The sequence below is a fragment of the Aethalodelphis obliquidens genome, unplaced genomic scaffold (genome assembly GCF_003676395.1).
Source record: "Aethalodelphis obliquidens isolate GAN/ISIS:26980383/991018 unplaced genomic scaffold, ASM367639v1 scaffold51, whole genome shotgun sequence".
Taxonomy (NCBI): domain Eukaryota; kingdom Metazoa; phylum Chordata; class Mammalia; order Artiodactyla; family Delphinidae; genus Aethalodelphis; species Aethalodelphis obliquidens.
The window spans coordinates 11,726,530-11,752,826 of NW_020837995.1; the positions used below are offsets into that span (position 1 = coordinate 11,726,530).

General features: G+C 37.0%; 1 protein-coding gene across 3 annotated transcripts in view; it reads left to right on the top strand.

The window, feature by feature from the left end:
• GOLM2 (golgi membrane protein 2) overlaps positions 1 to 26,297 on the top strand; it is a 113,047-nt gene that overhangs the window by 26,534 nt on the left and 60,216 nt on the right. For all 3 annotated transcript variants that reach the window (XM_027084152.1, XM_027084154.1, XM_027084153.1), the window contains exons 2-4: positions 18,325 to 18,379; positions 24,104 to 24,206; positions 25,922 to 26,012. In XM_027084152.1, coding sequence (XP_026939953.1) covers positions 18,325 to 18,379; positions 24,104 to 24,206; positions 25,922 to 26,012 — 249 coding nt within the window. The remainder of the gene's footprint in view (positions 1 to 18,324; positions 18,380 to 24,103; positions 24,207 to 25,921; positions 26,013 to 26,297) is intronic.

The following is a 26,297-nucleotide window of genomic DNA, read 5'->3' on the forward strand; positions in this document are numbered from 1 at the left end:
AATCCTATTGGCCTTCTGCTAAGTAGAAGGATTATTGGTGGAAGTAAATTCCTCTCGCAGCCTATGCTGGAAACAGCTTAAATACATTCCCCTTAAATCCACTCTAATCAGGCTTTTGCCCCTGCCATAGCACCAGTGTCCTTTTCAAGGTACCAGTGATTTCAGTGTTGCTAAATCCACTTGTTAATTCATAGTCATCATCTTACTTCACCTATGAGCAGCATTTGATTAGTTGGTTACTCCTTCCTTCTCCTCCTCTTTGAAACAGGCTTTCCGGAAATCCAGCTTTCCTTCTGCCTTCTAGCCAGTCCTTCTCATACTTTTTTCTGGTTCCTCCTCAAAGGAAATGCCCTACGGCTTAGTTCTTGGACCTCTTCCTTATCTTTACTCAGTCTCTTGGAGAGCTCCTACTAACACCTACTTAAGTATCACCTATATACTGTTGATTTCCAAATTTATATCTCTTATCCAAACTGTTCTCTTGAATTCTCGGCTTGATATTCCTACTCATCTTGAACTCCTTACCCATTATTTCCTCTTGGATGGCAAGTACAGTTTTGGACTTAACCTGTCCAAAGCCAAACCCCTGATCTTTCCCATACCCCAGATCTTCTACTCACAGCCATCCCCAACGAAGTTGATGGCAACTCCTTCCTTTATCAGGCCAGAAACTTTGGAGTTTTTCTTGACTCCTTATTTTTCACCGCCACTTCCAACTTACCAGCAAATTCTGTTGGCCCAGGTTACAACACATATATCCAGAATCCAAACACTTCTCCCTACCCCCATTACTACCACCCCAGTCTGAATTACCAGTCTCTTGCTTAGAGTATTGGTGATGGCTTATCTGGCCTTCTCTCCTTGCTTCCACTTCAATGCATTTTCAACACAGTATCATGTTAAAATGTCAATTAGATCATGCTCCTTATCTGCCCAAGATGCTTCCGGTGGCTTCCATCTCAACTGCAGAAAAAGTCCAGGTCTTTACAGTGGTCCACAGGCCCCATACCATCTGCTTTGCTCACAGTTCTCTGACCTTGTCTCTTACTACCCTTCTTGTTGCTCACAACATTCACACCACACTGGCCTTTTTGTTGTTCTGTGAAATAGAAATCATTCTCCTGTGGTAGGGCTTCATGCCCTCTGCCTAGGACACTCTTTCTCCAGAGAGCTACATGGTAATTCTCACTCTTGCAAGTCTTTGTTCAAATAACACCATTTTGGTGAGGCCTTCCCCCCCTTTTCCATCTCTAATGTATTTCTTCCACAGCAGTTATCAGTTTCTAATGTGTTGTGTAACTTCTTTGTTTATTGTAGCCACTCCCATCAACAAGAGCAGGAATGTTTTTCTATTTTTGATTTGCTGTATCCCCAGTGCTTAGAACAGTGACTTATGCAAAATAGGTACTCAATAAATATATACTGAATAATCAACATAGGAAGAAATTAAATGTGCCCTCAAGACCTAAAACAGGATTTGGCAACAGTAGTGGGTAGTCTTGGCAGGAGGTAGCTGGACATGACTAAATTAGAGGGAACCTGGAAGTGGAAGGTATGAATAGGGCCTAATAGCGTAAAAAATTGGGAGCTTGTTGGAAGGATGGGGAACAGTGAATGTAATGACATTTTTATCTGTAAAAATTAACATCATGCTACTGTAGAATCAATTTAAGTTTTGGTTCTGATTTTAAAGGAGGCAATGTAATTTGTAGTAGTAAAAAGGAAAGGGAAGGATACTCCATTTGCTGATGATAAATGGACATAGGAAAGAGAAATTTAATTATTAGAGATGGTTAAAACTAACTTGACTATGTCAAAGTGATCATTTCTGATAACTGGCTAGAGAAAGTGGTGCCCACCTTATGGAAGGCATTAAATCCTCAGTAGAAGAATTTTATAGTCTATGCTAGGGTCAGTAGTATTCTATTATTAGATCTTGACTAGAAGAAAGATGATGGAAAGTAAAGTTTTTCCAAAGATGTTTCTCACTATGGCTAGAAAATAAATAAAAGTGGGAAAAGACAATTGATAGATTAGATATCTTCATTTATTTATTCAGTAATAATATTGAGTACCTGCAGTATTCCAGGGGATACAGGGGTGACCAAAGAAGTAAGTTCTCTGCTCTTATGGAGCTTATATTCTAGTGCAGCTAGATGAGAATAGTCCATGTAGGTGGTTGCCATGAACACAGAATAAGTTAAGGGTCAGATCTGAGAGAAACTGCAGAAGAATTGCCAGGGCTTGGTGATAGCTTTTATTTATTTTATTTATTTCTTTATTTTGACCATGCCGCACAGGCTTGTGGGATCTTAGTTCCCCGACCTGGGCCCATGGCAGTGAAAGTGCCGAGTCTTAACCACTGGACCACCAGGGAATTCCCCGGACTTGGTGACAGCCTGTGCAGCATATGAAGGCATGTAGTTGTATGCACTAATGGACTGGTGAATAGGATGAGAAGAGGTAAGAGGCAGGAGAACCAAAAGGATGATGATGCCACTGAAAGTAATGGAAAAGTTGACAAGGGTGCTAATTTGTGGAGAAACTCTTTTGATTTTTTTACATTTCAAGTTTCAAGTATTAGTGGATGTGCAAATGGAAATGTCTTATGGGCTGGATATGGCAGGTGGGGAGGAGACTCTTGCTCTCATACTTTCCAGGTCTGCCTTGCTTTCCCTTCCAAATCTGCCTTGATTTCCCTATCTATCTCTCATTCTCTCCTTCCCTTTCATAGTCTTCCATCTGCATCCTCTTATGTGGCTTAAAATTGCTCACTCATTCATCATGCCCTTTGTGGGTCTACTGGAGGCATTGCTCTGTGTCTTTGTCTTTTTATGACCCTAGAGGACTGAGCAGTCACCATCTGAAACATTGGTGGCTTTGGTAGAATGAGAGAATAATGAACTGTGCTCCCTATAATTGCTTATGCCTGGAAGCGATTCCTGTCATTTTGCTCACATTTCATTGCCCCTCCCTTAACCCAATTTCAGAAGAATGGGGAGGAGCAATCCTACAAAGTGCCTGGGATGAGAGCTAGAAATATTTGCCAACATTAATGACTACCAAAGGCCTTAATTATTAATTCATTGTAACATGAACCTGACATAAGATTTCTAATCCTTGAAACTGAAAGTTTGTGAACCTCAAACATGCATATTCTTGGGAGAATATGTTAAGGAAAAAAAAAGGATTAGAACTGCCAAACAAACTATACTTGTTTTTCAACTTCACCTAGACTGCTGATCCTTTTCTTCTTCCTTTCCAGTATCCCTATTCATTCTTTACTTTCCTCTCTATACAGCTAAGATTCAATTGTCTGTTGTTTTAGTTTCTTGCCATTATTCTTTTACATGTCTATTTCAAGTGCAGGTGGAGAAATTCATACAACCATACTGGTACTTACAGAAATTTATGATCAGCTACCCCAACTGGATTTTCATCAGCACCTTACAGATTACATATATCTAGTCAACACACTCATTCCAACAACTTTCAAACTTCTACCCTCCTCAGACCCTGCCTGCCTTAAACTCCTCTTCTCCTTGAACTCAACAGGTGATCCTGTTTCCTGCTTGACCAAGAATTGAACAGGAACTACTACCCTACCAAATCTGCAGGCATACCTACATCTCCACCCATATGTCTTTCCTCCTTGTTAGAATAAAGAAGGGTTCATCCTTTCTCCAGGACCAGCCTCTCCACCTGTTTTCGGGGTCCAATCTCCTCTACCTTCTCAAAGACCTCGTCCTGTTATTAATCCAGCCTCCCTCTTATATTCAATCCCTTTATCTATACTTGCTCCTCAGCACTTAAAATATACCTGAGTCTTTCTTCCCCTTCCCAATCACATTTCTTGAACAGAGAATTGTCTTTGTCCACATTTGCATTTTTCTCTCCCTATACCTAATTTCTCAGCATCTTTTTACCTAGCACTGTGCTCCTGGCTTCCATCATGCTAGACTCTCCCGTTTTTCTTCTCTCAGTTCTTAGTCTCCCTTACTGGCTTCTCTCCTATTCATCATTAAGTGTTATAGTTCATAGTTTTCTATTTGAGATCCTCTTCTCATTCTACTCTCTTCCTAAGTAATCATAATCATCAGAAAACTTCACTTACGCTGATGTCTCCAAAATGTGTATCCTTTATCCAGACCTCTCTCCTGTTTCTTGTATATTGCTGTATTTCTAGGCCTTCTACACTGTCTTTCACTTAGTAGGTGTTCGATTAATGCTTTCCTTATGACTGGCTGACAGAATGAATGAATAAACAAACTTTAGTGATTTTTTGTGACTCTTCTTAACAGACCAAAACCAAATACTTTGTATCCTCAGGCCTAGCACATAGTACATATTCAGTAAATGCATTATAAATGACTTATCAAAAAAAAAAAAGAATGAGTGAATAAAAAACCTTTGTAGTGATTCATTGTAGCCAACTAAGACCAAAGACCTTGCTTATCTTATTCTCTTTAAAAATGTAACTGGGTATAGTTTAAACTAAAACTTGCTTCAAGAGAGACTAATTCTTTGACAGATCAAGTAAAAGTTGCAAGTGTGTTTGGAATGTTGACTGAATTACATGTGTGCAATGTATGAGGAATAAGAAAAAAAGGTTATAGACACCTACTAACTACTGATCTAGTATATGCATGGGGGTCATAAGCACAGACTTTGGTCTGGGACTGCTTGGGAGAATATCCAGAATCTACTGTAGGCATATGATATAGAGCACAGTTTCCTCATCTGTGAAATGGAGAGTCCACCTCAGAGGGTGGTTGTGGGGACTAAATGCAATAATATTTGATTAGCACTTAGCACAAGGCCTGGCACAGAATAAGCATTTAATAGTTATTATTAATGTTATTCCATTTTGATCCAGCTGGTATAGTTGCCAGCCAGAGACATACTATAGATGAGTAATTGCTAAACATGGCTGCTTATCAGAATCACTTTAGCTTTTTAGAAAAAAAGATTCCTGGACTCATCCCCAGACTGCTGAATCGGACTGAAGTGGGGTTGGGGAGGCAAGGATATATAGTTCTTAAAGCTCCTCAGGTGATTCTGAGTATCAGCCAGGTTTGGCAGTTATATTACAGAAAATAGTTTTGTTTCCAGAAATCATCTGAGTATGAGATATAATCAGGAAAAATGTTTCTAGTGTGGAGAAAAAGGAGCCAGAAATGACATCTCTAAAAAGCCAATTGTATGTAATCTTTGGGATCAGTGGTCATAGTTGTGCTGATTGCCTGAGAACAGGTCATAATGAAAGTGAAGCATGCACAGCTGAGCCATTTTCAAGGTCCCAGAATGAAAAGAAAAGCAGAGCAAGTGAGCTGGTAACAGCTGCCAAACTTAATTCACAGTAGCCGTGTGGGATGCGGAAAGCATTAAGAGAGCTTCAGAAAAGAGGGGGTAGAAATATAAAGATTAAGTTTTAGGTATTAGAGGAACAAAGATTAGAGGAAAATAAATGAAGTAGCTGAGGGTGAGCTCTAAGAAGTGCTATAGGAAAATATCAGGAGAGGATAATTCTTACTGAAAAAAAGAGATAAAGAACACATGCCTCAGAAGAAGAAGGAAAAAAGAGGTTGCAGGAAGGGTCATAAACACATTTTGAGAGATTAACGTGGAAAAGGCCAAAGGAAGCATGGATAATCGGCCTGTTATAGATGGACTCCAAATCCCGGAGAAACAAGTATTACAGAAGGAGAGAGGGAAAGTGAAGCCTAACTACAGCAGTGAAGTTGATAACAAAGGGAAATAAATGAGGTAGTTCAGCAGTATTGAAGATAATTAGAATTATATAAATAGGGCTAAAGTACAGCTTCAGGTAAGATAGCATGTAGTACAAAGAATATGGAACTCAAAAGTCTAAGGAGCCATTCAGCAAACACTTATTGAGTGTTTATTGGGGTCAGGCAGTATGCCAGACACTGGACATAGGGATGAACGAGAGACAGTTTCTGTTCTCATGGAATTCTCATTTCTGATGAACCTTGGGGGTAGAAAAGAGACAAAGTGACATTCTGGTTGGAAATAGGGCTGCATGTGATAAAAGAACGTTTTGTTTTTGAAAGGACTGAATATGAGCTTTCCCCAGTAGACTCTGAAGCCAGGCAAGGCATTTTGAGCATTGAGGGGGTTTGGAGGATATATTCGAATCTGGGTTGGAGTCTATCTGACCATAGATGTAAATTAGGCAAAGAGATGGGTCTGTGTTTGTGAATGTATGTGTGTGTGTGTGTCTGTCTAAACACATCTATCTCTTATCCCCAAAGAAATTTAAAAAGAAAACGATTATTTGGTATCTTTCTTGCGTATTGTAAATAAGGATATTATGGGAAAAGTCTGAAAGTAACCAAGAAAGGACCTAAGAAGCCAATGAGAATCCATTTATAAAATAAGGATTAAATAATACTTCTTAGGGTTTATATACTGTTACTTGTCTGGAATATACTTAGAAAGAAAAGAAAGTATAGTCGTCCCTCGGTACTGAAGGAATTGGTTCCAGGAGCCCCTGTGCAGAGATGTATGCTCAAGTTCCTTATATAAAATGGTGGGTGCAGAGGACCATCTGTATTTTATAGCATTGCCAGTTCAACAGAGCATATATGTGGTAAAGTGAAATACCTTTTTTCTAATTATGCAGTAGTGAGAACTCAAATTAATTTCTCAGCAGCTCGGAAGTTTTGATAGAGTAATTTAGAACATAAGCAAATTCCTGGTAGAACACAAGGAAATTAAAACTATGAGGAGGAATGATCAGCTTCCTTTTGAAGGTGAGGAGGTGGTGGAAGTTTTAAAAGAAATGAAGGATCTCAGAGGGTTAAACCCAAAGATGTTAAAGAACTAAAGAGACCTATCTATATGCAGAAATGATTAATGAGAAGCATAAAAGTAAAGAAAACCAGATTGAAGACATTGAAGAAAACATTAAAAATCAGAAGCCTAGTGGAAGAAGTCTTTAAACAGATCCAAGATGGTAGAAAACATAAGATTAAAGCCAAAATTAAGTCATTGCTTTACATTCTTAGATTTTGCAAAAATACAAGGGAGTGCCATGGTAGGTAAAAACACATTCAGATTGCCTTAAAAGAATAAGATTGAAAGTTAGAGGAATTCTTTGTCAAACTGTTTTAGGAGCTAGATAAGAATTTTGGGGATTGGGTTGTATATGTGGAGAGAAGAGATACCAGATGCCTGTAATATTGCAGTGTCAAAAAGATGAACAGGTAATTTAGTAGCAGACATCTAGATTCTAAAACTGAGCAACATAATAAAATTATTCTAGAAGGAAGAGAACTGGGATTAATGATCTACCAGAGATCTATGAGCAAATCTGTGGTGCCTCTGTTCAAAGGCATATGGAAGGTGAGATAACCATAGCACTGAAACTAGTATTAATAGGAAGTGAGAGAAATTGGGAACTGGTACCTGATAATACTGAACGCTGAATATAAGATTTTTGTGCAAAGAAAGACTGACAGGAATAATAGAGAACATGAGATGCCAAGGAAACAATATGCCATAAAGTGGGTCTTAGAAGCTAACTGGAAAATCCTTGCATGGCAAAAGAATGAGGTGGGAAATAAATTCATTCTGTTTAGATTAAGAAAGGCTTTTATTTAGACAAGCTGTGATTTTCTCTTTAATACCATGTAAAATATATTGTTCCAGAGCAGCTTTTGAAATGTGAGGACTTTATATACGAGCCATTGGGATCAGCATCTCCATTCTCAATTAAAAAGATTGAAGAGAAAATTAAAGTGATAAGAATAAAGTAGTACTGCTCATAATATCCTTTACTATTTTTGAAGTCTGTAGATTGAATTCCCCCATCTCCGTTAAAAAAATTTTTAAGAGTATAAGGATATAGGGGACTTCCTTGGTGGTCCAGTGGCTAAGACTCCATGCTCCCAATGCAGGGGGCCCGGGTTCAATCCCTGGTTAGGGAACTAGATCCCACGTGCATGCCGCAACTAACAGTTCGCATGCCATGACTAAAGATCTCGCAGGCCGCAACTAAGACCTGGCACAGCCAAAATTAATTAATTAATTAATAATTAAAAAAGAAAAAGAATAGCATCTCTGTAGCTGTTTCAAAAGTAAATTTAAAATAGAGTACAGGAAGCTGGAAGAGCATCATAAAAATGGATAAAAAACAAAGTAATGCAAACTTGTTGAAAACAAAAATAAAGGATGGCTATGTTCTTTGGAGGGGCAAAAAATGTAAAAAGAAATTGGATCATGAAAATACAATAATCCCCCCTTATCCTCGGGGGATGCATACGAAGACCCGCATTTTATACCTGAAACCATGGATAGTACTACACCCTATATATACTATGTTTTTTACATACATACGTACATACATACATACCTACGATAAAGTTAAATTTCTAAATAAGGCACAGTAAGAGATTAATAATAATAAAATAGAACAATTATAACAATATACTGTAATCAAAGTGACATGAATGTGGTCTCTCTCAAAATATAATATCTTGTACTTTACTCACCCTTCTTTTGAGGATGTGAGATGATAAAATGCCTGCGTGGTGAGATGAAATGAGATGAATGACGTAGCATTAAACTACTATTGACTTTTTTGCTGATAGGTTAGAAGGAGGATCACTTGCTTTGGGTGATCTTGGATCATCGAGCCATGGCACTGTGAGTGGTTGGGTGTTAGGAGCGGGTGATGTTGATGGTTAGGGATCCCAGGAAGGACGGAGCGTGTCACCCAGATTTCATCACGTTACTCATAACAGCCCGCAATTTAAAACTTATGAATTGTTTATTTCTGGAATTTTCAGACTGCTGGTAACTGAAACCACAGAAAGCAAAACCACGGGTTGGGGTGGGTGGGGGACTACTGTCAAAGAAACGGGAAAGAAAATAGACATAGGCTAATTAGAAGTTATTAGAAAGCAGTTCTTAGTAGTCAGCAGATCACATAGCTGTTGGTATCAGATTTTCCTGCTGCCTCTTGCAGCTTTTCATCAGTGATACCACTCCCATGGCTTTAATCGCCATCCGTATGCGAATAACTCTCAAATCATCTATGCCCAAGCTCTAAACCCATATGTCCAACTTCCTACTAAAGATCTCTTGGGTGTGTCACAAGTGCCTCAAATTCTGTAGGTCCAAATCTGAAAAAGAATCATGTCCCCACTTCTCCCTCCCATCCCAAGTCTGTTTCTCCTGTGTTTCCCTATTATGGAGTATTGCAGTCTTACCTTAGTCCCCTTACTCTAGAAATTTAAACATCATCCTTAATGTTTCTTCTTTTACTCCTCTATCTAATCAATCAGTTAGACTATTCATTGTTCCCCTTTAATATCTCTCACATATATTTATCTCTCTGTTCTCATTCTGTTAGTTTGGACCAGGAATTGGCAAACTTTTTCTATAAAGGGCCAGATAGTAAATACTTTAGGCTTTGCAGTCCATATGATCTTTTTTGCAATCACTGCAGCTCCAAAGCAGCCATAGACAATATGGAAATGAATGGATGGGGCTATTTCCCATAAAACTTTATTTATAGACACTGACATTTGAATTTCATATAATTCATGAAATATTCTTTTGGCTTTTCTCTCCAACCATTTAAAAATGTAAAAACCATCCTTTGTTTGCCATCCATACAAAAGCAGGCAGCAGGCTAGATTTGGCTCACAGGCATAATTTGCCCACCCCTGGCTTAAAGGAACATTTTCTCTCACTTGAAAAACAACAGTAGTCCCCCATTCTCCTACTCTCTTACCTGGTCTCTCTAGTCTTGTCTCTCTAGTCCACTCATCATACTGAAGCCAGATTGACTTTTTAAAATGCAAATTGGGTTTCATTACGTTGTTTGAAGTCCTTTAAAAGTTGACCATAGCCAGTGGAATGTATCCACATTCCTTGGCAAGATGCTTTGTAATGTGGACCTTGCTTATCTTTCTAGACATATTTCTTGTCATTTCCCCCAACTCTCTGTTCCAGCTTAAAACTGCTTAGAACTGCTTGCAGTTTCTCTGATGTGCAGTGTTTTTAACTTCGAAATTTTGACACATGTTTCCTTACCCTCTCCCTACTTCCACCTGGCTAACCACTATTCTTCCTGCTGGACTTATTTCAGTTATCATCATCTCCAGAAACCTCCTCTCATTTCCCCAAGGCTGGATTTAAATGCTTTTACTAAGTTCTGCCATCCTGTCTGTAGAATCCAATAATAGCACTTATTTTACTATAATTGCCTGTCTACTTGACTGTGTCTTCTAAATAGTAAACTTGAGTGCCTAGTGTTTATCCATTATTTTATCCCCAGTTTCCTATATGGTGCCCCATAGTACCCTCAGCATTTTTATTTTTATTTTTTGCATTAAAATGTTGATATAATTCAAAGACCATGAAATTTGCCCTTTTTAAAAAAAGTGTGCAATTCAGAGGTTTTTAGTATACTCACAAAGTTGTGCAGCCATCTCCCTATTTAATTCCAGAACATTTTTATCACCCCAGAAAGAAACCCCACGCCCATTAGGAGGTCACCCTTCATTCCCCCTCCCTTCAGCCCCTGGCAACCACTAATTACTTTTTGTCTCTATGGATTTGCCTAGTCTGGACATTTCATATCAGTGGAAGGGCCCTCCAGTCTTTTTTTTCCCAACCTTCTTCATTATTATAGTTTTCCCTGTATCATGTGCTTTAGCCAAACAGTACTTTGATGGGGTCTTCATACATGTCTCATGCTTTCTTACCTCTGTACCTTTTCTTATGCCACCTCCTCTGTCTGAAATGCTTTTTTCTACTTATTTAGAGTTTTACCTAGCCTTCAATGCCTAATTCGGATAAGACCCCTTCCAAGAAACTTTCCTGATCATATTAGGTAGGAATCATCTCTGAAATCCTACAGTAATTATACTATTTTAGGTGCTACCTTGCCTACTGATTCTTTGAGACTGCTCTCATGTTTTCTAATTGTTTTATACTCTCCCATCCAGTACCTTGGCACAATAAGTTCTTAAAACGTAGTTGAAAATGTCATGGACACTCTGGAAAATAACATGACAGTTTCTTTAAAAACTAAACATAGACTTACCATACAACCCAGCAGTCTCACTCCTGGGCATTTATTCCAGAGAAATAAAAACTAATATTCATGTAAAAATCTGTACACAGTTTTTCATAGCTGCTGTATTTGTTATAGCCAAAAACTAGAAACCACCAATATGTTCTAAAGTAGTTGAATGCTTAAACAAACTATTGTACATTCATATCGGAATACTACTCAGCAATAAAAAGGAATGAACTATTGATGTATACAACTATATATTATGTTGATTGAAAAAAATCTCAAAAGGTCACATACTATATGATTCCATTTATATAATATTCTTGAAATGACAAAATTACGGAGTGGAAAACAAATTATTGGTTACCAGGGATCAGGTATACTGGGGAAGGAGGATAGGTTTGACTATAAAGGATAGCATGAGGGAGATATTTGTGACGATGGAATAGGTCTGTATCTTGATTTTGATGGTGTTTACATGAATCTATACATATGATAAAATGGCATAGAACTATATACATACACATTGTACTAATGTCAGTTTCCTGATTTTGATGTCATATTGTTGTATAAGATGTACCCATTGGGGAAAATTGTGTGAAGGGTATATCGGATTTATCTGTGCTATCTTTGCAATTTCCTATGAACCTATAATTATTTCAAGATGAAAAGTTAAAGTTTTTTTCTTTAGAGATTGAAGTGGTATTTAGCATAATCATTTTGCCACTCATGGTGCTGCTTTTCATCAGTATGAATCAGTCTGCACCTTTCAAATAATGTTACTCTTGAGGTTGACAAGATAACCTGTTTATAGTATTTTAGTTGCATTTTACAATCAGATGAAACCTGTTTAAGCAAGAACTGAGACAAAGTAGTTCTTTGATATCCTGGCTATCCAAGGCCTTGTCTTAATTTTTAAATTAAGTGGTGAGCCTTAAACTCAGTCATATTTTGGTACACTTTAAGTTCCTGGTGCTCTTGTATACTGGCACCTAGAGGACAATGACTACAGCAATGAGTCCTGTGTAGTATCTGTCATCCTGTGGGATCTTGATAAACAATAATTATTTTTGACTTGACATTAATTGATTCAAACAATTCTTTTCTTAATATAGAGTTGAAAATCTTCTGGTAAGATTTCGAAAAACCATACTATTAACCAATATTCAACTCAAAAACTTTTTCTTTTCTTTTTTTTTACATCTTTACTGGAGTATAATTGCTTTACAATGGTGTGTTAGTTTCTGCTTTATAACAAAGTGAATCAGTTATACATATACATATGTTCCCATATGTCTTTCCTCTTGCATCTCCCTCCCTCCCACCCTCCCTATCCCACCCATCTTGGTGGTCACAAAGCACAGAGCTGATCTCCCTGTGCTATGCGGCTGCTTCCCTCTAGCTATCTATTTTACATTTGATAGTGTATATATGTCCATGCCACTCTCTCACTTTGTCACAGCTTACCCTTCCCCCTCCCCATATCCTCAAGTCCATTCTCTAGTAGGTCTGTGTCTTTATTCCTGTCTTACCCCTAGGTTCTTCATGACATTGTTTTTCTTAAATTCCATATATATGTGTTAGCATACGGTATTTGTCTTTCCCTTTAGGACTTACTTCACTCTGTATGACAGACTCTAGGTCCATCCACCTCATTACAAATAGCTCAATTTTGTTTCTTTTATGGCCGAGTAATATTCCATTGTATATATGTGCCACATCTTCTTTATCCATTCATCCGACGATGGACACTTAGGTTGTTTCCATCTCCGGGCTATTGTAAATAGAGCTGCAATGAACATTTTGGTACATGACTCTTTTTGAATTATGGTTTTCTCAGGGTATATGCCCAGTAGTGGGATTGCTGGGTCGTATGGTAGTTCTATTTGTAGTTTTTTAAAGAACCTCCATACTGTTCTCCATAGTGGCTGTACCAATTCACATTCCCACCAGCAGTGCAAGAGTGTTCCCTTTTCTCCACACCCTCTCCAGCACTTATTGTTTCTAGATTTTTTGATGATGGCCATTCTGACTAGTGTGAGATGATATCTCATTGTAATTTTGATTTGCATTTCTCTAATGATTAGTGATGTTGAGCATTCTTTCACATGTTTGTTGGCAGTCTGTATATCTTCTTTGGAGAAATGTCTATTTAGGTCTGCTGCCCATTTTTGGATTGGGTTATTTGTTTTTTTGTTATTGAGCTGCATGAGGTGCTTGTAAATTTTGGAGATTAATCCTTTGTCAGTTGCTTCATTTGCAAATATTTTCTCCCATTCTGAGGGCTGTCTTTTGGTCTTGTTTATGGTTTCCTTTGCGGTACAAAAGCTTTGAAGTTTCATTAGGTCCCATTTGTTTATTTTTATGTCCATTTCTCTAGGAAGTGGGTCAAAAAGGATCTTGCTGTGATTTATGTCATAGAGTGTTCTGCCTATGTTTTCCTCTAAGAGTTTGATAGTTTCTGGCCTTACATTTAGGTCTTTAATCCATTTTGAGCTTATTTTTGTGTATGGTGTTAGGGAGTGATCTAATCTCATACTTTAACATGTACCTGTCCAGTTTTCCCAGCACCACTTATTGAAGAGGCTGTCCTTTCTCCACTGTACATTCCTGCCTCCTTTATCAAAGATAAGGTGACCATATGTGTGTGGGTTTATCTCTCGGCTTTCTATTCTGTTCCATTGATCTATCTTTCTGTTTTTGTGCCAGTACCATACTGTCTTGATTACTGTAGCTTTGTAGTATAGTCTGAAGTCAGGGAGCCTGATTCCTCCAGCTCCATTTTTTGTTCTCAAGATTGTTTTGGCTCTTCGGGGTCTTTTGTGTTTCCATACAAATTGTGAAATTTTTTGTTATAGTTCTGTGAAAAATGCCAGTGGTAGTTTGATAGGGATTGCATTGAATCTGTACATTGCTTTGGGTAGTAGAGTCATTTTCCCAATGTTGATTCTTCCAATCCAAGAACATGGTATATCTCTCCATCTATTTGTATCATCTTTAATTTCTTTCATCAGTGTCTTATAATTTTCTGCATACAGGTCTTTTGTCTCCTTAGGTAGGTTTATTCCTAGATATTTTATTCTTTTTGTTGCAGTTGTAAATGGGAGTGTTTTCTTGATTTCACTTTCAGATTTGTCATCATTAGTGTATAGGAATGCCAGAGATTTCTGTGCATTAATTTTGTATCCTGCTACTTTACCAAATTCATTGATTAGCTCTAGTAGTTTTCTGGTAGCATCTTTAGGATTCTCTATGTATAGTATCATGTCATCTGCAAACAGTGACAGCTTTACTTCTTCTTTTCCGATTTGGATTCCTTTTATTTCCTTTTCTTCTCTGATTGCTGTGGCTAAAACTTCCAAAACTACGTTGAATAAGAGTGGTGAGAGTGGGCAACCTTGTCTTGTTTCTGATCTTAGTGGAAACGGTTTCAGTTTTTCACCATTGAGGACAATGTTGGCTGTGGGTTTGTCATATATGGCCTTTATTCTGTTGAGGAAAGTTCCCTCTATGCCTACTTTCTGAAGGACTTTTATCATAAATTGGTGTTGAATTTTGTCGAAAGCTTTCTCTGCATCTATTGAGATGATCATATGTTTTTTCTCCTTCAGTTTGTTGATATGGTGTATCACATTGATAGACTTGCGTATATTGAAGAATCCTTGCATTCCTGGAATAAACCCCACTTGATCACGGTGTATGATCCTGTTAATGTGCTGTTGGATTCTGTTTGCTACTATTTTGTTGAGGATTTTTGCATCTATGTTCATCAGTGATATTGGCCTGTAGTTTTCTTTCTTTGTGACATCTTTGTCTGGTTTTGGTATCAGGGTGATGGTGGCCTCGTAGAATGAGTTTGGGAGTGTTCCTCCCTTTGCTATATTTTGGAAGAGTTTGAGAAGGATAGGTGTTAACTCTTCTCTAAATGTTTGATAGAATTTGCCTGTGAAGCCACCTGGTCCTGGGCTTTTGTTTGTTGGAAGATTTTTAATCACAGTTTCAATTTCATTGCCTGTGGTTGGTCTGTTCATATTTTCTATTTCTTCCTGATTCAGTCTTGGCAAGTTGTGCATTTCTAAGAATTTGTCCATTTCTTCCAGGTTGTCCATATTATTGGCATAGAATTGCTTGTAGTAATCTCTCATGATCTTTTGTATTTCTGCAGTGTCAGTTGTTACTTCTCCTTTTTCATTTCTAATTCTATTGATTTGAGTCTTCTCCCTTTTTTTCTTGATGAGTCTAGCTAATGGTTTATCAATTTTGTTTTACTTCTCAAAGAACCAGCTTTTAGTTTTTTTGATCTTTGCTATTGCTTCTTTCATTTCTTTTTCATATATTTCTGATCTGATCTTTATGATTTCTTTCCTTCTGCTAACTTTGGGGGTTTTTTGTTATTCTTTCTCTAATTGCTTTAGGTGCAAGGTTAGGTTGTTTATTCGAGATGTTTCCTGTTTCTTAAGGTAGGATTGTATTGCTAAAAGCTTCCCTCTTAGAGCTGCTTTTGCTGCATCCCATAGGTTTTGGGTCATCATGTCTCCATTGTCATTTGTTTCTAGGTATTTTTTGATTTCCTCTTTGATTTCTTCAGTGATCACTTCGTTATTAAGTAGTGTATTGTTGAGCCTCCATGTGTTTGTATTTTTTACAGATATTTTCCTGTAATTGATATCTAGTCTCATAGCGTTGTGGTTGGAAAAGATACTTGATACAATTTCAGTTTTCTTAAATTTACCAAGGCTTGATTTGTGACCCAAGATATGATCTATCCTGGAGAATGTTCCATGGGCACTTGAGAAAAATGTGTATTCTGTTGTTTTTGGATGGAATGTCCTATAAATATCAATTAAGTCCATCTTGTTTAATGTATCATTTAAAGCTTGTGTTTCCTTATTTATTTCCATTTTGGATGATCTGTCCATTGGTGAAAGTGGGGTGTTTAATTACCCTACTATGAATGTGTTGCTGTCGATTTCCCCTTTGTGGCTGTTAGTATTTGCCTTATTTATTGAGGTGCTCCTATGTTGGGTGTATAAATATTTACAATTGTTATATCTTCTTCTTGGATCGATCCCTTGATCATTATGTAGTGTCCTTCTTTGTCTCTTCTAATAGTCTTTATTTTAAAGTCTGTTTTGTCTGATATGAGTATTGCTACTTCAGCTTTCTTTTGGTTTCCATTTGCATGGAATATCTTTTTCCATCCCCTCACTTTCAGTCTGTATGTGTCTCTAGGTCTGAAGTGGGTCTCTTGTAGACAATATATATATGGGTCTTGTTTTTGTATCCGTTCAGCCAGTCTGTGTCTTTTGGTAGGAGCATTTAATCCATTTACATTTAAAGCGATTATCGATATGTATGTTCCTACTCCCATTTTCTTAATTGTTTTGGGGTTGTTATTATAGGTCTTTTCCTTCTCTTGTGTTTCTTGCGTAGAGAAGATCCTTTAGCATTTGTTGTAAACCTGGTTTGATGGTGCTGAACTCTCTCAGCTTTTGCTTGTCTCTAAAGGTTTTAATTTCTCCATCAAATCTGAATGAGATCCTTGCTGGGTAGAGTAATCTTGGTTGTAGGTTTTTCTCCTTCATCACTTTAAATATGTCCTGCCAGTCCCTTCTGGCTTGCAGAGTTTCTGCTGAAGGATCAGCTGTTAACCTTATGGGAATTCCCTTGTGTATTATTTGTTGTTTTTCCCTTGCTGCTTTTGATATGTTTTCTTTGTATTTAATTTTTGACAGTTTGATTAATATGTGTCTTGGCGTGTTTCTCCTTGGATTTATCCTGTATGGGACTCTCTGTGCTTCCTGGACTTGATTAACTATTTCCTTTCCCATATTAGGGAAGTTTTCAACTATAATCCCTTCAAATATTTTCTCAGACCCTTTCTTTTTCTCTTCTTCTTCTGGAACCCCTATAATTCGAATGTTGGTGCATGTAATGTTGTCCCAGAGGTCTCTGAGACTGTCCTCAGTTCTTTTCATTCTTTTTTCTTTATTCTGCTCTGCAGTAGTTATTTCCACTATTTTATCTTCCAGGTCACTTATCCATTCTTCTGCCTCAGTTATTCTGCTGTTGATCCCTTCTAGAGTATTTTTAATTTCATTTATTGTGTTGTTCATCATTGCTTGTTTCATCTTTAGTTCTTGAAAGTCCTTATTAAATGTTTCTTGCATTTTCTCTATTCTATTTCCAAGATTTTGGATCATCTTTACTGTCATTATTCTGAATTCTTTTTCAGGTAGACTGCCTATTTCCTCTTCATTTATTAGGTCTGGTGGGTTTTTATCTTGCTCCTTCATCTGCTGTGTGTTTTTCTGTCTTCTCATTTTGCTTATCTTACTGTGTTTGGGGTCTCCTTTTTGCAGGCTGCAGGTTCGTAGTTCCCGTTGTTTTTGGTGTCTGTCCCCAGTGGGTAAATTTGGTTCAGTGGGTTGTGTAGGCTTCCTGGTGGAGGGGACCAGTGCCTGTGTTCTGGTGAATGAGGCTGGATCTTGTCTTTCTGGTGGGCGGGTCCACATCTGGTAGTGTGTTTTGGGGTTTCTGTGGACTTATTATGATCTTAGGCAGCCTCTTTGCTAATGGATGGTGTTGTGTTCCTGTCTTGCTAGTTGTTTGGCATAAGATGTCCAGCACTGTAGCTTGCTGGTCGTTGAGTGAAGCTGGGTGTTGGTGTTGAGATGGAGATCTCTGGGAGATTTTCACCATTTGATATTATGTGGAGCTGGGAGGTCTCTTATGGACCAGTGTCCTGAAGTTGGCTCTCCCACCTCAGAGGCACAGCACTGACTCCTGGCTGCAGCACCAAGAGCGTTTCATCCACATGGCTTTGATGATAAAGGTGCTCTTCTTCACTGTTGTTCAAGTTCTAGGTAGAGATTTCAGACTGCCTTTACCCTAAAAAGAGCTGGAGAAGCATTGGTGGTTCTTCTCCAAAGGAAGGTACCCTCTGAATGTTTGGGAGATGAAGAAAGGAAGATGTTTATTCTTTTTCCTATGGTCTCATCCTCCAAATCACCTTTGGAATCAAACTTAAAAACTTTTGAAAATTGTTATACTATATATTAAGTAAAATGAATATTCTTGTGCAAATTTAAAATGAGTATTACAAAATCAGAACTTATTTCTAATTCTTTTTGGAAAGTGGTGTGGTATGCATAACTTAAGGATTTTTCTTTTGTACTTATGATCAAGCTCAAAGTGAATATGAGAGAACAAAAGTAAATATGAGCAAAACTACATATTCTTTAGTAAAATGAAAATGATTTTTTTTTCAGGTTAAACTGCAGAACAACATATCATATCAGATGGCAGACATACATCATTTAAAGGGTAAGAAACTTAATTACAGATTAAAGATAAAGGTCACTAAATGTCTAAAATCCTGAAGAATTAAGAAATCCTCAAGTTAAACAGCTAAATGAAATAGAATTTTTGAACAAAGCTCCTCTGATGGCAAAACATTTATCCTTTTGTCTTAAGATATGATGAAAATTTTTTAATGTTGCTTTATATATAATAAGTGCAAGTTAATATTTGAGGTCTGCATTTTAATCTTGTGCTGTAGACAGAGTTCATGCAATGAAATGTTAGAAGAATCCTCAAAGAAAATTGAGGTGTAACTTCGGAGACTGTCAGATTTCTAGGGAAAAGATTAGGGATGATTCCTCTGTACTGTGTCCAGTCTGCTAAAATAATCCACTCATATCTAGGGATGCGTTGGAAAGATCCTCCAAACTTAATGTTTTAGATACCCCAGGATCAAAAAAACCTGCAACAAAAACTGGGAAGAAACCTGGAGACGGAGTTGATAGATAGGTAGGTAGGTAGGTAGATAGATAGAAAGAAAGTAAGAAGACAGATTTTTTTTCACTTAGATGAAGTGATAGGAGATGACTAAAGCTCTTATGAAAAGTAATAGGTAAAGAGAACAAGCTCTATCGTCTGCTTACATTACTTCACACTGTCACTGGCCTTTGGAGTTTGGGGTCTGAGGACTATCCCTCTTCTCCCTCATACCTTTTGATTACAACCCTATATATTTTAAAACTTTGCATGCAGTGACTCTGAGTTTATATATGTGGGTAATACTTGCTCTCTAATTTCATAACTATATCTTTATAACCATTTTAAACCTGTTTAGATAGAATTAGGTAATATATACATATATTTTTCAAATTTATTTTTATTTATTTATTTATTTATTGGCTGCGTTGGGTCTTTGTTGCTGCATGTGGGCTTTCTCTAGTTGCCATGAGCTGGGGCTACTCTTCATTGCAGTGTGTGGGCTTCTCATTGCAGTGGCTTCTCTTGTTGTGCAGCACGGGCTCTAGGCACGTGGACTTCAGTAGTTGCAGCACACAGTCTCAGTAGTTACAGCATGCGGGCCCTAGAGTTCACGGTCTTCAGTAGTTGGGGCGCACGAGATCAGTAGTTTTGGCTTGCGGGCTCTAGAGCACAGGCTCAGTAGTTGGGGCGCACGGGCTTAGTTGCTCCGCGGCATATGGGATCTTCCCAGACCAAGGATCGAACCTGTGCCCCCTGCATTGGCAGGCAGCTTCTTAACCACTGCACCACCAGGGAAATCCCAGGTAATATATTTTCAAACATCCTCTTGAAGAAGTCAACCTAAGTTGACTTTGTAATTTATGTAAGTTTTGCTTCTCACCTAGCAAATCTATTAGGAAATATCATTTGTGTGTTATAACCCAGACATAGGAATTATTAATTTTTTACTATCTATGATTTAGAACAGCTTTGATTTTCTGTTAAAAATTTACTTTCTGGTTGGCCACAATAATTGATGTTGCATTTGTGTCCATATTCTACTCTTTTTGACTCACAGGAGTGCGCAGGATGATACAGAAGATGGCACACTGTCAGTGCTGCTTCCAGCTTGCAATTTTTACAAATGATTTTGCTTGTCATCAAAGTATATTTCTTATTAAATAGTAATAGATCAGTTGAAAAGGAAGTCCTATGGGTTTTGCTAGTACATGTCAGAGAAAATGACAGCCTATGTTACTGAGTAAAAATCTTTATTTTTCTGTATGTGTTGAAGTAGATCTTGAGATGTTTTGAAATTTTGATGATAATCTTTAGCAGAGAAAAAAGCTTTAATTTGAACTCATACCATGCAACTTTTGGTTTTAGTGCAGTTACTGAAGCTTGGATGCTTGAGATTAAAATTCATTAATGTGACTTTTGCACCCTGGGAACTCTTTCTGCTGAAACAAACTTCTTGACAAGTTGACAGTAAAATCCGTATTTGACTATTTTCATTGACATTAATGTCGGATATAATGGAATTAATACACATCAAGATCCTAAAAAAAATCTTTTAATATTTTCTTGGAAATAAGAGGATTAGGGTTGGTTTTTAATGCCTGAGAAAGTAAATTAACATTCTATTATACACTGATTTATTTTGAATAGCTTACCTTATTTTTATTCCTATTACTGAAAGAAAATTTGCAATAAAAAATTTCCAGAAGTAAATTTTTTTTTTGGCTTTAAAAGATCATCCTAGAAGTTAAATTGAGAGATTATGGCCATATCTTTCTATAGCATACCCTGATATTACTGTCAGAGCTAGACTACTCTGCACAATCAACCTTGGACCTGATCTCATATTAAGTTACTCTGGGGACTTTCCTGGTGTTGCAGTGGTTAAGAGTCCCCCTGCCAATTCAGAGGACACAGGTTTGATCCCTGGTCTGGGAAGATCCCACATGCTGCGGAGCAACTAAGCCCATGCACCACAACTACTGAGCCTGCGCTCTAGAGCCCACGAGCCACAACTCCTGAGCCCACGTGCCACAACTACTGAAGCCTGCAAGCCTAGTGCCCATGCTCCGCAACAAGAGAAGCTACCACAATGAGAAACCTGTGCACTGCAACGAAGAGTAGCCCCCCCACTTGCGGCAACTAGAGAAAGCCCGCGTGCAGCAACGAAGACCCAACGCAGCCAAAAATTTTAAAAAAAAAAGTTACTCTGAGCATCCTGCTGTGGTGACCTAGAGCAGCCACACTAGACACAGAGTATCTTTGGGTTTAAAATGAAGAAAACACATGGCAATCAGTTGAAAGTAAAATTGTGATATAGGAAAATTTTGTCTTTAGTTTTGCTTTCTGATCTGTTTACTCCCCTTGCCCCCATTTTTTTGGCCACGCCACACGGCTTGCAGGATCTCAATTTCCCAACCAGGGATTGAACCCTGGCCACTGCAGTGAAAGCACCGAATCCTAACCACTATACCACTAGAGAACTCTACTTGTCCCCTTTCAAGTCTTTATTTTGGCCCACTCAAAGCATCAATCTGCTGCATGCTTTATAATCCTTTCCCTGTATTCAAATAGGTTAGAATCTGATATTTTACATGGACTGGAACTCACTCATACTGATGTTCTATTTTTCTGTCAATTGAATTTTAAGCCTTTTATCTCCATTTAAAAATGAAAACTTTATTTCCTGATAAAGGTATTTCAAATATTGTTAGTGAGAAACTTTGTGGGGAGGCAGAGAAGCCATCCCAAATGTTAACATCATACTAAGCCTCAGGTTCATTCTGAAGGTAGACTTAGCTGCTTCAGTTAGTTTACTGTGTAGGAAAAAGAAGCCTGAATGAGTCCTGACCACCAGTTGAGGTCCATTCCCTAGTAGCTACTAGGTAGTGCTGATTTGATTTTTCTTTTTTCTTTTTTTAATTGTAGTAACTTTCAATTCTAAAATATTTCCTTCTTGAGTACAGTTTCAGGGAACTGGCTAACACTGTCTGTAAACTACAAGGCTTTTTGTCACTGCCTCCTGCTGGGATCTCATTGTTTCTGTAGACTCAACATCCATAGCTGAGGCCAGAGTTCTGCTACCTCTAGCCCTCTATTTCTTAGTAAATGGGACCAGGGATCAGGTAACAAGCTGAATATGTTATTCAGGGATACCTGACCTCAGATTTGTTACTTTTATCTAGGGTGGGAGTAATGTGAAAAACTACAGAAATCAACCGTGTTTATATATTGGAGAATTAATAGAATAAGAAGAGAAATTTAAAATGTGACTTGACTAAACTCAGACACAGAAAGTAGAATGGTGGCTACCATTCTACTGGGAGGTGGCTGGGAGGTGTGTGGGGAAAATGAGATGTTGGTCAAAGGGTACAAACTGTTATAAGATGAATAAGTTTTGGTGATCTATATACAGAATGGTGATTATAGTTAACAAGACTGTATTATATACTTGAAAGTTGCTAAGACAGTAGATCTTAAATGTTCTCACCACAAAAAAAGTGGTAATTATGTGAGATGGTGGACATGTTGGCTAATGCTATGATGGTAATCATTTCACAATACGTGAGTGAATCAAATCAACATGTTGTACACCTTGAACTTACACAATGTTACATCTCAATTAAAATAAAAATAATAGGGCTTCCCTGGTGGCGCAGTGGTTAAGAATCCGCCTGCCAATGCAGGGGACACGGGTTTGAGCCCTGGTCTGGGAAGATCCCACATGCCGCAGAGCAACTAAGGCCATGCACCACAACTACTGAGCCTGTGCTCTAGGGCCCGTGTGCCACAACTACTGAGCCCACATGCCACAGCTACTGAAGCTCATGTGCCTAGAGCCCATGCTCCGCAACAAGAGACGCCACCGCAGTGAGAAGCCCGTGCACCGCAACAAAGAGTAGCTCCCACTCGCCACAACTAGAGAAAGACCACGCACAGCAGCGAAGACCCAACACAGCCATAAATAAATTAATTAATTAATTAAAAAAAATAAATTTTAAAAATAATAATAAAAATGTGGCTTGAATAGGCCAGCATATTTACTACCTATAAGCACTTTATGTAAATCATTTACTTTTCATATTTGATTATTAATACTATACAATAGCTGTTATTATGCATATTATTAAACTTTATATACTTCAACAAACGTTCATGTGACTTTAACATTTTTACTTTTTGTCATCACCATAGTTATGATTCCACAATAAAATTTAGAAAGTAGAGAAAAAAATATGCTCAGAATCCCACCACTAAGTGTAATCACTGGTAGCATTTTGATGTATTTTTATTCTCACCTGTTTTACATGGATATATTTTATATTATAAATATATGTTTATATCTGCTTTTTAAAAACTTACATCACAAGCATTTTTTGAGTGCCTTTAAAGAAACAAGATTATTTCTGTAAGCCCTCTATGAAAAGTAGATGTTATGTTATAGTTATAATATTGTACATTATGGTTAGATATAATACTTTAATCTTAATAAGTCATTATTGCTTATACAGAATAGACCTCTGTTCCCATTTATAAAAATTAAAACTTTCTTTACTACTTTTGCTTAACTTCTAAAGCTGTTGGCTAATTTTTTAATCCTCTATCCAAGAAACTGACATTTCTCTTTTCTGGCTGAATTTCTTTTATTTGTAGGGTTAGATAAAGAGGGAGTGACTAGAAAATGTGGGGCCAGTGATGATGGATTAAAGGTTCCCAAAGGGGATCTGGTCCAGCTTTTAATTTACTATCCAGTTTGAAATTTCATGTTATTCATTACAGCTAAAACTTTTAGCTATAGTCTGGAGGTTATAAGCTTCGAAAATGGAATTTTGGTATATGTGGACCTAAACCTCAGTAGCAGAACTAGAAATGAGATCTAAAATGATTGGTACCTAATTTGGGAATCAAGTATGATTTAGAATGAATTGAATTCTGTACCCATATCCAATACACCTAAAAAATATGATTTTTTTCTCTACTTTTATAAAGCAGTAAAGTTTAGAGAGATAGTTCTTTTTGTACTATTTCTACAACTTAGCGTGTTGTCTACATAATGTGAAAAGACGTATATATTTTTAATATTTCTGATTTATGTGAAAACACTGAGGCTATCTTGTTTTATTGCCCATGTATGTGTATGAAAGGCAATTAAATGTGGTACTAATTATATAAATTTAACTTCCTGTATGTAATTTTTGAAAATCCCATACCTTCTCAATGGGAAGCAGTAAAGTAAATTTCATTCCTTTGATTTTTACCTTCTGTGGATAGAGCAACTCGCTGAGCTTCGTCAGGAGTTTCTTCGACAAGAAGACCAGCTACAGGACTATAGGAAGAACAGTACTTACCTCGTGAAGAGGTTAGAATATGAGAGGTAAGATGCTACATGCAACAAATATTTATGAATCTTGAATATTTGTCCAACTTTCAATTCATTTCTTCCTTTCTGGCTTTTGTTTTTCTTCTCTTCTTTCACTTTACTAGGTCTTTTAAGTTCCTTTTCTGTTATCTTTCTATGCCTCTTTGAACTCACTCTTTTATTTTGATATGTTGAACAACATGAAAATATCTCTTACAAGGCATGTTGAATCTACCCATGTAGTAGAGTTCATTGTGAGACAGAAAATCTTTCAAGGTCTGAGTTTTATTGAATGAGATGTGGCAAAGACTGAAAGAAGATTCTGTGGTTCTTTTTGAGGGTCAATCCAGAAGATAAAGCTGGCAGTGGAAGATATCCCCAGAATAGCTGAGGGACTAAGCACCAGCTGCTTCTCCTGTTCTGCACTTCAGTCCCTTTGCTTACACCTCTGTACTGTTGGTGATGAGGTTGGGAAACCTCTTAGGGGCCTTTCTAGAATTACTCTTTAAAAAGGGTTTATTGTGTATTAAATCAGTTTTACAGTTAAAGGTATTTTTGGGTCTACACACCAAAAATTAGAAGGATTCACTGTATTTTAAACTGTTTATCCATTTCTGACTTCTTACTCTTGTAGGTTATCAATATGCATCTACTTACATATATGTATTTTAATCTAATAGTATTCAGTAATTTTACATATATCTTTAGGATTAAAGAAATATTATTCCAGCATGTTAGTGTACCAAAGCTTGTTTAATCTCTCCCAACTGCTGGACCATTGTAGGAGTTTTCCTTTTGTCACTGTTATGACTATCAACTATAAAAATCTTTGTGCAAAAAGCATTTTCTCCCTCTTACGTTATTTCACTGGTTATATTCTCAAATATAGAACTTCTGAGGTGGAATGTTTTATTGATCTTGTTGCTCTTATCACATATATGAAAGATTGCTTTGTAAAATGACTATACTAATTTATAATGTAAATGTTTCCCTGTAGCCCCACCAACATTGGCTTTTATATTTCTAATTTAATTTTGCTAGTATAGTAATAAGATAGTACTATATATACATATAAGAAGTTTAATTTGCATTTTAAATGGTGGAAGATAATATTTTTCTGTGTATGTATTCTTTGTTTCTTTTTGCATGAATGATCTATTTGTATTCTTTGACTACTTGTCCAGTGGAAATTCACAATCTTTATGTGTTTTGTTCCTTTACATTTTCTCTTGCTGGTTGCATTCTCTCTTCTTTATTAGTTTCTTCCATTGTTGCTCTTCTTATGGTTTAGGCTTTTATTATTGCGTTGAAAGTACTAACTATTTGATGAATCATCTGCTGCCACTCCTTATCAACTCTTATAATTCTAGCTTTTCTTATCTATTACTATATATTGGTCTTACAGTTTTCTCTTCTAAAGTGTTTTTCTCTTCTATGATTGAAGTTGACTTTGACAGTTGTTTCTTTATAAATGCAATTTATAAAAATAAATTTTCATCTTTCTAATTTCTGTTTTTTAATTAGTTTTATCATTATTCTTATCCTCTGTTAAAGGTTCAAATATTATAAGAATTTTGACTGTGAGCTATTTTTATGTCTGCTCGTTGTCCTTCCCTACCCACTCCCCTGCTAACTGAATGCTTTATCCTTATAAATGTATGTTTTCAACTTCTAGACATCTTTGAGAATCAATCCAAAATAATAGTCTAAAAGAATGACTTGTAATTTAGTTTTCAGTGTGGACAACAGATCAAGGAATTAAGAGCACAGCATGAAGAAAATATTAAAAAGTTAGCAGACCAGTTTTTGCAGGAACAAAAGGTAAATTTTAAAAATACTTAAAATATGTTCTTGTTATAAATCTTAAAATATAGAAGTAAAATTTGTATTTTTGTTACAAAACATTATATTTTTAAGTATTTTAGCCTGCCTAACTCTAAAAGTGACTTGCAGTGGCTTTACTGCTGAGTAAATTAGACATTTACAAAAGTATAACCTCAACTCTTAAAACTAATTTTGAGCTAAATGTCTTTTATCTGACTTTTAAAAATAATTTTTGCTATTTATTTCTTAGGTTGTAAAGTGGATGATCATTTTACTTGAAAA